The sequence below is a fragment of the Physeter macrocephalus genome, chromosome 8, assembly GCF_002837175.3.
Source record: "Physeter macrocephalus isolate SW-GA chromosome 8, ASM283717v5, whole genome shotgun sequence".
Lineage (NCBI taxonomy): Eukaryota > Metazoa > Chordata > Mammalia > Artiodactyla > Physeteridae > Physeter > Physeter macrocephalus.
Window position 1 is genome coordinate 156,099,715 of NC_041221.1, and position 11,804 is coordinate 156,111,518.

At 37.6% G+C, this 11,804-nt stretch overlaps 1 protein-coding gene across 5 annotated transcripts in view; it reads left to right on the forward strand.

The window, feature by feature from the left end:
* Positions 1 to 8,690, forward strand: part of GABRG2 (gamma-aminobutyric acid type A receptor subunit gamma2) — a 121,656-nt gene extending 112,966 nt beyond the window's left edge. For 3 of the 5 annotated variants that reach the window (XM_007118776.2, XM_055086378.1, XM_055086379.1), the window contains exons 8-10: positions 4,862 to 5,067; positions 7,071 to 7,094; positions 8,415 to 8,690. In XM_007118776.2, the coding sequence (XP_007118838.1) occupies positions 4,862 to 5,067; positions 7,071 to 7,094; positions 8,415 to 8,690 (506 nt within the window). The remainder of the gene's footprint in view (positions 1 to 4,861; positions 5,068 to 7,070; positions 7,095 to 8,414) is intronic. The other 2 variants (XM_007118777.2, XM_055086380.1) reach the window with 1 other exon arrangement.
* The last annotated feature ends 3,114 nt before the right edge of the window (positions 8,691 to 11,804 follow it).

Here is an 11,804-nt window from a genome sequence, read left to right on the forward strand (position 1 = left end):
TAAAATAATTTAAATTAACTGCGGGGCAGGGGGTGATGCCATGTTGGTAGTGAAATCAACCAAGGTGAAAATATTAACAACAGGGAAATAGGCAAACACTAAAAATCACGGGCACCTTTTTTCTAGGGAATCAATTGTTACACATTTACTAGCACACCACTAGCTATTGATTAATTTCAACATGTATAATTATTGTGACATTTGAAGACATACATATACAGTAATTGGCTCCTTATAGAAGAACCATTGAAAAGATTATTTTGGGGAAAACATAATTACCTATGAAATTCTGGGACCCCTTCTCTCCACTTTTAAGATTATTTGCAGTTTGCTCGCTCTCTTGTATATCGTGATATGTCTTGGAGTTTCACATCTTTTTCCTCACACAAGGAAAGAGGACTCACGTAGATTACGACAAAGCCACAGACTCACAGGGACATTGGAGGCTAGGCCCATGAATAAAATTCTCATACTACATAAAATTTCCTAAAGACTTAACTAAAACTACTGAAAAATGCATTATAAAACCACTGTCCTCTTTTATCATCTGTATGAAAACTAGAACCATATTTCTTGCTCACTCTTTGACTAGAGAGGCAGTGTCATGTAATAGTTAAGAGCTTGGATTTTGAAGTCCAGAGAATCTCGATTTCAACCCACACAAATGGTATGGCCTTGGATGTGCCCTTTAGTCTCTACAAATCACATTTTACTCACATGTGAAACATATATCATTTCCTGTACCTAACTGTGGGGTTTTATTAGGTGAAATTAGGTATTCCATGCAAAGTTCACAAAGCATAGTAGGACCTCAGAAATGTTAGCATTTATAGTCATTTTCTGACAAAGTGATCTGTACCACATTATTAAAACTGAGGGCAGAAATGATTACTGGGAAAAAAAGACATCATTTGCATTTTTGTTCTCCTCCAAACCTAATTTAGTCTCCCATCTGTTTCAAAATAAAGTTATTTTGAGTTTTTCTGTTATATGAGGTACTTTATGTTACAGGCTCTATTTAACAATTATAATGTCCTGTCTAATGCTACATGCTAAGACAAACCCAAAATGTGCTGAGTCTATTACTTTAGGACTATTACCTGTGACTGTGAGTGGTGTATTGCATTACATGCTTCTATGTCTGTTACATCAGAATGTAAATGTCTTTTTCACTCCCAGTATATAGTGCCTGGCACATGGCTGGTACCTCAATGATTATTCAAGGAATGTATGCACTTATGAATGGATGGAAAGAATGCACTGATGCATTCCAATCTACCCATTCCAAAACTATTTTAAGGGAAGGATTTTAAATCAATCTCTTCTCTTGAAGTCTAGTTCCTGCTGGTCAAAATCCCTCTTAAGACCACTCTGGTAGCTCATTTCCACCACTTACTTCAATGAGTGCTCACTGGCAAAGGACATATGGTAGGAGAAGCGATCAGGTGAGTGGGCTGAGGCATGAGGGACGGGTCCCCACGCAAAGAGCAGGTAGGTGCTCCTTTTATTTGCTGATCATTTACTGTAAGTCAGGTGTCTTCAACATGGTCCCCATGCTTTTCCTACTCTTCACAACAGCTGCATGTAGAAGTTGTAATGATAATAAAGGTTATTATCACACTTTTAGAGCTAAGGAAGCAGAGGTGCTGTAATGTTAAATGACATTTACAAGGTCACACAGCCAGCAGATAGTAGATCTGTACCTTGGCTGACTGACACCTAGATTTGCTCTGGGTGAGACCTTGTTGAAGGCCAGTTGTGGGAAAAGGTAGGGTGCTGAGCTGAGCCGGTTTCTCTGTTTTCGCTTTGCTGTCTCACTTCTTTAGATTAGTGCTTCTTAGATTTAACTGCACATTTAACTCAGTAGGGGGCCTTTAAAAGTACAGCTGCCTTGCGTAGTCTGACCTCAAGAGATGCTTATTTCATTTGTTGACAGCATGGGCTGGGTGTCAGGATTAAAAAAAAAAAAAAATTCCCCAGGTGATTCTAATGTGTGATCAGGTTTAAGAACACTAACCTAGATTTCACTGAGTCCAATTACCTTTTGCAGTGTTTACGATCAAGAGTTGAACCAGATGACATTAAACATCTGTGAACTTCAAGTTTATTGCCATAGAACAGTTAGAGATCCAAGTTATTTGATGAGTGAGATAAATATACCCATGTGGCTCAGAGATTGACTGCTTTCTAAACTCACATCACCACAGAATGGGGAATATTGATTTTGGAACTTATAACACTTGAGTATAGTTTGGTACACAAGTGGTAGCTGGTGAGGTTTAATCATGATGTAAGGATGATGGATGAAACAAGGACAATACGAATTGGTATTTTTCACCCAAGTTATGAGGTAAGGTAAACATGCCTGAAGAGCTTACTTCATGCCAAGACTGGAGGAATTGAAAAAAAGATATGGATATTTTTCATGTATCTCAGGTAAGAGAACTGTAATTTCTTTGCTTAGCAAAACTAGGCTTAAAAACCATATTAAAAACAAACAAAAAAACCACCTCAGGCTATCCTGTTGTTGGTTGGTAAATCACTTAAAACTACCATTTGTCTGTTCTTCATTGTTCTCTTCTCTGTGGCTCCAGGCAGACCTGAAAATATCTTGAAGCCTTTTTTTAAGATTCTTCTTTTACATGGCTGTGATGAACTTCCATGTAGCCTAATAATATGAGACAGGCCACATTGTCTTAAGTGAACTTATCCATATGGTATCTACTCTGACTACTGACATTTTCACTTCTCATAGGTCATATGTGGTTTGAGGCCTGAATGTGAAGTCAAGACCAAAGTGCCAATTTAGTTTTGAAATTCCCCCACAAAAATATCAGCTGTGATTAGGTATAATCAAAAACTTCTACATGAATTAACGTATAGACAACCTAAGTGAAGCTTTTTTTAGTTTGAGAGGCAGATCTTCTCTAAAATAAATGATAATAACATCTTCTGTTTATTGAGACTTTACTAGGAATTGTCACTCTATGTGCATTATTTAATTTAGTCTTCCCAAGAGCCTTAGGGAGTTCCCCCAGTCACTACCATCCCCAGTTTGTAATTGAGAAACTTGCCCATTCTTATGTTTCCATCATGACAACATGGAAGACCCACATATCTACATCATATCCCCAAATAGGAATTTACAGTAGCTCCCAAGTGTGTGGTGCTTCATCCTGCATATTATGGACCTATTTATAGAGAGGAAATACAACAATGTGGTTCAGAGCATTGCGTTTAAAGTCAGAATTGCTAGGCTTGTATGTCATCTCTCTCACTTAACTAGTTTATTCCTTCTGTGCTCAGTTTTTTTCACCTGCAAAACAAAAACAAAAAACAAGGATAACAGTGCTTACCTCATTGTGAAGATTTTGTGGGATAATTAATTATACAAGTACTTAACATAGTACTTGGCCAAAGGAAGAGATTCTTAAGTGTTAGTTTTAATTGCACAGAACAGTATCTATCTCCCCCAAGTCATCAATGTGGATTCCTATTTTCAAATGTAGGTTGAGTCTCTCGTCTTTCATATATACACTATTCTTCAATTGTTTTATTTATTCATTTGATATTTATTGAGTCCTAGCACTATACTCACTATGGGATTACAATGGACATCAAGATATATTTCTTATCTGTTGTCACAAAGTATATAGACTAGACAGGGAGATGGATGACTCCACGATCACTAACAGATGCAGAAATTTAGACTGTTGAAGTGACTTAAGTTCCTGTAACTGGAGCTATAACCTATGCAGATACTGAATCTGTGTTGCCTTTATTATAATTAACATAGCTGTTACAGAAGGTAAGCCCCTGACCCTTCCCCTGTAGATACATATAGGTTGTCTTAACTTTGTTCTTTGTTGTTAAACAATTATCGGGGAGGACTAGTTTGCTTGGGCACTGTTGCACAAGGGGGAAAAGAAGTGTTTTGAAAGCAGACATTTAATTTTTGTGTTTAAATCCTTCTACTTTACCGTCTGACATGGCACTGGTCCTTTAGCCTCCTTCTCCTCAACTATAAAATCAAAATGAAAATACCTGCTGTAAAGATTCAAAGAGAGAATGCACATAAAATGCTTATCAGAGTGCCTGGCACGAGGAAGTTTTCAGTAAATATTAGTTATGATATTACTTCTGAGATACCTATTTTCATCACAAATAGCCTCTAAAGAATTTATCCATCAGAACATGTCAGTCGCACACAACGCACCTCCTCTACTTAATACTTTTAAATGACTTCTCCTTGCACTTTGAATAAAATGCAAACTCCTGTGCATGCTCTGCATGATTGAACTTCTATTTCCCCAGCAGCACCATGATTTCCCCGCCCATCCCCAGAAGCCAAGTATTTTAAAAATTCAAAAACAGATAAGGTTTCCCTTCCTCAGAACCTCCCTTTAATTTATTTAGTGCTAATAGCCAAAAGGTTGGTTTCTTCTAATTTTTTAAGCTTCGCCTTAAATACCACCTCCTCAAAAAGGCCTTCCATCTAAGTAAGTTCTCATCATCCCTGCTCTTCTGCATGGCACATGCCATAATTTGTAATTATACTTTTCTTTGCTTACTTGATCCATGGTGGTGTCTTTCGCTGAAATACAAGGGACGTGTGGGCAGGGACCACGTCTGTTTCATTTCTCAGCACATTTTCAGCACCTTTCTCAGCACATACGGTAGATGATACATAGTAGGCAGGCAATACACATCTGTGAACTGAGTGAATGAATTTGAGTTACACCTCCTTTCCCAATACTGAGGTTGCTCCTCAGAAGTCACAAGACACGTTCGGTTTTATTAGTGACAGTTATCCAACTTGCTGATGTGGTCACATGATCTGTTTTATTGTGTCTTTCTCCAGGCATTACCACTGTCCTGACAATGACTACCCTCAGCACCATTGCCCGGAAGTCCCTCCCCAAGGTCTCCTATGTCACTGCAATGGATCTCTTCGTATCTGTTTGCTTCATCTTTGTCTTCTCTGCTTTGGTGGAGTATGGCACCCTGCATTATTTTGTCAGTAACCGGAAACCAAGCAAGGACAAAGACAAAAAGAAGAAAAACCCTGTATGTATCATTTCTTATTGGGACCTTTGACATTTGTATGCAGAGAGATCACCTGGTTTTGTTTTGGTTTGGTCTTGCTTAGCCTGTCTGCAGGCTATCCACACTTTGGGCCGCAAGATGAAAAGGGACTCTGTGAGTTTGGCCAGGCCATAAGGATTCATTAAGGTCATCAGTTATTTGGGAAAGACCTGATTCACTAAGGCAGACTCTTGCTCTCTTTATTTCATTGGGAGTATAACCATGGCTGAACAATGCATTCATCTTCTAGTAGCTTGTTATTTTAGGTTTCATTGATTTTCATCTTTCTGCCTCTTAACTAATATTTTTAAATTACTGATGTTTTAACTTAAATTTTTCATCTAATGATTTCCAATAGGAAGCCACAACGTTCTTAAAGTTTCAGGGATCACCACACTGCTGCAAATAATGTGTGTGTGTGCGCATTGCCAGAGGACTTCTATTGGTTTTATAGTTAGAATGTATTTTTTTTTAGCCTCCCTTTTTTATTTTCTCATATATAAAATGAGTATTACAGAAAAGACATATCTTATGAGGCTGCTGTGAGGAATAAATGTGGTAATGGATGTAAAAAACATTACATAGTACCTTACATTTATAGTTGATGATGGTGGTTGATGTTGATGATTTACGCAGTTACCAACCTGGATTGAGTTCAGTGGCTTGGAAACAGGTAGCATGGCTTCACCTTGCCACCTAACTTTAAATAGAGTTGATGAAGCATAAATATAAATGCCTAAAGCAACTGTCTTTTATTATGGATGTTGAAAAGAGCACGTAGCTACCCGTTTGCCCACTTAAACACAGTGTTTGGTTCATAGGAGGCCCCATGAAAATTAAGGTCCATTTCCTTACAATACTGGGGCAAAGGAACTCCTGAATGTATAGCCTTTCCTGGTCTTCTGCTCTAAGGGCTATGAGGGTCATGATAGTGGCCATCTTTCTGACCCACGGCCTTTGGGGAGCTGAATTATAACCACAGAATCTAGCTGATGCTAGATTGCATCTCCAGAAACCCAGGTGAAATTCTACAAATTGCACGTTTACTTGAATGTAAGACATTATAACAGGTGAAGAAGCATCATTATTCTTGACGATTAATGCAAAAGAAACTGTTATCTTTAATTGCCCAAATATTCACTATACTTTATGCAGCCCTTTCTTTCTCTGTCTGTATTGCCTCTCTTTACCTTTGCATTTTCTCTATCCTTAGTTTATTTTCCTTGTTGTGTTGTTTTTTGTTTTCTTCCCCTCCTTCACTTGCTATTTCATTTTCCCCCAAAAGATGGTTCTACTGACACTCAGCATTATTACCTGCCAGTAGAAACAAGGATGTGAGGACTGGTTAAGGACAAAGCCCTCTGGTCCTCTCTATTGTGGAGTGGATTTTGTTGCAGAGATAGAAACACTTGGATTCCTTAAGCCAGGGTCATGAGATGGCAGAAGAAAAGAAGGCAGAGGAGAAAGGGAATTAAAGAACCTGCAAAAATGAAATTACCTGAGAACTTCATGCATTTTTCCCCTTTTAAGCCAATTAGATGATTTATCAGAACTATCAAGAGCCCAAGCTGTGAATGAGAAGCTGAAATTTCATTTTCCCATTTAATATGCCCTTGGGTTCATTGTGTCAAGGCTCTCCTAGTAAGGCCTCCTTGATGATAATTAGAAAATAAAATCAGTATTTCTGTACAGGGAAAACGGGCAATAGAAGGCTTCCTCACACGTGAACAATACTGGCTTCTGCAGTTAGATCACTGTGGATTAATTTACTGAAGATTTCACTAGCAATCAATCACCAAATTTCATTTTCCAACTTTAGGCATATGCTTTATTCCAAGCTCAGAACTGTCCTTCTGTGTTTACAATTTCAGTTCATTTCACTTGCTATGGTTTCAAAATGTATTTTTAATTTATCTTGTCTCTTTTTTTTTTTCCTTTTTTCATTAAAAAAAATGCGATTCTCTTTTCTGTCTACAAACCCAAAGCTTCTTCGGATGTTTTCCTTCAAGGTATAATGTTTTTTGGAATGGAAATTCACTGCATGCAACTGCTGAATTTAACTATTAATGCTTACATGGTGTTTTATTTATTTTTTATGAGCAGACAGACATTTAAGCATTCCACTAGAGATAACACATTTAAGATGGAGAAAGTTCTATAGATTTCTAGACTTGATTCAGCAACCCTACATTAATTCAGAGGTTTTGACCTAACGTGAGGCTAAAAATATCTCTAAGCTCTATGAGATGTCATTAGTAAAGTGGGCCTCTTTAAACATCAAAGCCAAGACTTACTCTCTCTTCTCAGATAAAAATGGAATCCAGTTTCACTGGTTGTACCTACCATGTTCCATATATACCATATATGCCCTAAAATTTGACTCTCTAAATCCTATTTAAACAAAGGATTGTTTTTCAATAAGTACATGCAATAATCTCCACTGACCTGAATTTAATGAGATTTCTATTCTCAGCTGAATTCTGATAGCTGACTCACAGACAATACGATTTGGATTTACATTATCCTAAAACGAACTCATCCAAATTAACATTAAATAAATGTTTGAGTTTTCTAGCAATTTTGTAATTGGTGCAGCAGCAAAGATTAGATTTAGTTAATTGGTACTAGTTTCTTCTCATGCCAGACAGAGTTTGATTGATAGCTAGTAACATTTAAAAAATTTTTTCACTCACATGTAGGTTAATATTGCTGACATTCTGAAGCTTCTAAATGGTGAATGTTAGACAAAGTACTTATATAGTCCATTAAAACATAAGTAAGTCATACCATTGTGGTATAAACTCAGGAAACTTCTACATTTATATATATATATCTTGACATTTTCTATTAAAAGCATTTTAATACATTTGCTCAGTGTAATGGGGTTAGTATTTGCCTATATAGATGAGCATGACACAAAATTTGATTTCAAAATTGACGCGTTTTTATTTCTCTGTTCTACTCACGTGCAACACCATTAAATGCCTTCATGTAACCAACCTCACATCTAATATTTACTAGAATAAGATTCCATGTAGTTGTTTGATTTAAATCTTTAAACTTTGAGTTCTTTTGGTGTTCAATCTTCTTGCTATAGCTATTAGCTTGGTGGTATTATTTTCAGCTGCACTGCTTAAGCTCAAAATTTGAAATCTGCAAATGTGCTATCCTTCTAAGTTCAATTTTACCATTGTAGATCATGATGTCATAGCAATTCCCTGAGTACTCATTTTCAGATTCATTCACATTGGTGACACTGTGGAGAAATGGTCTAGGATTTAGCAAGTCTAACTAACTCTGATCCCTCTCCTTCCCTACCCTTATCTCAGGCCCCTACCATTGATATCCGCCCACGATCAGCAACCATTCAAATGAATAATGCCACACACCTTCAAGAGAGAGATGAAGAATATGGGTATGAGTGTCTGGACGGCAAGGACTGTGCCAGTTTTTTCTGCTGTTTCGAAGATTGCCGAACAGGAGCTTGGAGACATGGGAGGATACATATCCGTATTGCCAAGATGGACTCCTATGCGCGGATCTTCTTCCCCACTGCCTTCTGCTTGTTCAATCTGGTTTACTGGGTTTCCTACCTTTACCTGTGAAGAGGTATGGGTGTTACTGATGTGGGTCTTACTCACTAAATCTCATGGAGAGAGAATGTGCTTTCTAAGTCCACTTATATAATCCCCTGAGTGGTTTATAATACTCTGCATTTGTTTCTATGTTCTAACCTGGTAAATTGTATTCATGTCATATTGTTTGCACCCAACTCTCCTGTGGTAAATAAGTGTAATTTGAGCTATACTGTTTGCTGTGTCTCAAACCTGCAAGGCAAAGTGAAATTAGAGCAAGAACATTGAAACCAAACAAGATTTTTTTTTTCCACTACAGGAATCACAATAGTGAAAGCCATGACTATTTACAGTGGTGGTATCTTTACTCAATTCAAAATACAATTAGACACAAAAGATCCAAAACTGTATCCTCTGTTCATCTGGGGTCAAGTTGTGGTAAATTTGATCCCAATAGGATATCTCCCTTATTTGAGAAAAATCACAACCTGCTTTAAATATAGGAGCCTACACTAGAAATCTATTTCATCTCCAGCCCAAGATATGAGGAAAATTTCCTCCACATCACATGTACAATGATGTAAATATTTCAATAACGTAGAATGCTTCAAGTTTAATGCATGCATCTCTCTAGAGCCAAAACAAATGGATTGAAGTTAACATCATAAAGTATTGTCTTTTATTCTGTGTCTTTGGGCTGTAAAAGAATCATGAATGTAATTATAAGGGTTTGGGGTTTGGAATTGGAGGGAGGGATTTTCCCTACCTTCTCCCTCATGCATGAAGATTCAAACATCTTATTTTTTCCTCGTATGACATATTAAAACACCTTAAGTAAAATACAGACTGGTAATTGACATCTGCCACCTCAAAATATGCCCAGTTTCATAGAGAATAAAGTAAATGTGTGTGCTTGCTGCTATTTTTTCTTCCTTTTAGGATGATAGGTCATAACAGAACTTACTCTCCATCTCAAGATCTGCTTCTAGTGACCGTGAGTGCCTTGTGGGCAGAATCCTTGTCATTTCCTCTTTGGGTCCTCAGCACCTTGTATAGTGCTTGGCACATAGCTGGCGCTCAGTAAATGTGGTTGGAAGTGAACTGGCTTTATATGCTTCTGGTGAATCTCTCTGAGCTGGTCTGGAACCAGTGATTCATCTTTTCACATAGGCATTGGGCAGTGCTATTTGATCTTGTAGAAGTAAACAAGGATCCAAAGAATTTTGGCTATTTTTGTTCATTATCAAACATTTACTTTAGGCAAAGTCCATACTCCTTTTGGAACAATATTGACATCCTGCATTTATGTACAGAAATGAATCTAGTGGGGCATAATTAGAACCTGTGTATTACTGTTCCAGGTTTGGAGGCGAGTCAGCTCTGACCCATCCACCCTTTCACTGAGGACACATGACAGGCATTAGCAGGAGTCATACCTGACTGGTGTTCAGAATGGAGTAATCTACACTCTGTGAAAACCAAAATGTACTGAAGTTAACGTTTACAAAATGAAAGAACAAATGAAAGACTTACATGGAGGTTGAGCCTATGACTGTGTCCTCATTCAAGGATATTGTATTCACATGAAGTGGTGGTCCCAGACTTCAAACATGATGAGTTGAGCTCCATTTTCATGTATTCATCCTGAATCCTTATTTTTCTAAAATAGCACCCTTTGCAAGTTCTTCCTTTTGGCAATCATTACTCCAAGTCAGAATTCAATCATAGCTATAGATAATCTAAAAAAGAGTAGAAAAGAAGAGAAAGTGGCATTGTTAATAGAAAACCATGTAAAGTCATGATCAAGTCGTCTGGATGAATCCTGAAATACATTTAGCTGCCAATTTTACAAACCTTTACTGTATCAGTGCTCTAGTACATAACCTCAAACACATGTAAATAGAATTAATTATTTTCTTGTTTTGAATTGTTAACATATTAAATGTTGACTCTTTGGGAGAGTTGTTGGCAAATTTTCAATGACGAGAAACATGTTATTATTGTCAACTTGAAATGTATTCCGTTAATGGGGACACTCAAAAAAGCTAGCTTTCCAATGTGTGCATAATATTGGCAACATGAATATATATTACACATAATCTAATTCTTAATTATCAGCTGCTCCTGGTCTATGTATTTGAAAACCTTTTCACAAAGGGAATTGCTTAATATGTGGACTTTTACAATAAAAATGCTGCATTCTAATCTATGGTGGCAGGTCAGTGGTCTGGTTGGACTTGTCTTAAAGAGTGTGGCCCCTCTTCCCTGTCTCATTCTCCAACACTTCCCTCCCTTTATGTGAATTTTATGTGTGAGCAGTGCAATCATGTTTTGCATGATAATGTTCCTCACTTCAAAGAAATTAAGAGATGTGTTTGGGGTGTGGAGTAGAGATACAAGTCAGAAAAGGTATGAAGTGGGTGAAGCTCAAGACTTCTGTGCCTAAAACTCTGGTGTGCTTAAGAATATAGACAATGGTGTCAGACATCATTGGGATCCCAACTCTACCACTGACCAGTTGTCTGACAACTGTCAATTCAGCCTTTATAAGCCTCCATTTTACCAGCTGTAAATTGGGTATAGTAAGGCCACCCCATGTGGTGACACCAGCTCTCTGCTGCCGTGCTCCTCCCACTCCCATCAGATCAGCTCCCTAAAAGCATCCAGAACTATTCATCTAGGTCTTAAATGTGGCTCTGTAGCATGATGTTTCATTTTTAGAGTACTTGAATTGCAAACCTTCCTTTAAACTATAGGCTGAAAATCCAAATCTCTTATTGAAAGAAATCTCACAGATTATTTTCACAGCCAAAGAACCCTTCTCTGTAGCCCCCAAAGTTAAAAATATAGGGAGCCAGTATCTTATTTGCTTGAAGTCCTTTGAAATTCTCAGAAGAACCGAGTTAGCATAATCCTTTACAAACACAGCTGCCGTAACCTTCCTCTAGCTGTCATTCTCTTGGCCCCTCGTGGCTTCCTGCGTCCAATTTAAACATCTATTTCTCACCTTCCAGACACGTGAAAAAATTAGTTTTCACTTTGGTCTTGTCTTCTGTCTAACTCCTTGACCTTATGTTTAGCTAAGTACATATTCATTGGATGGCCTTCATCCCTTTTTTAAAGTCTCAATATTACTCTGACTAG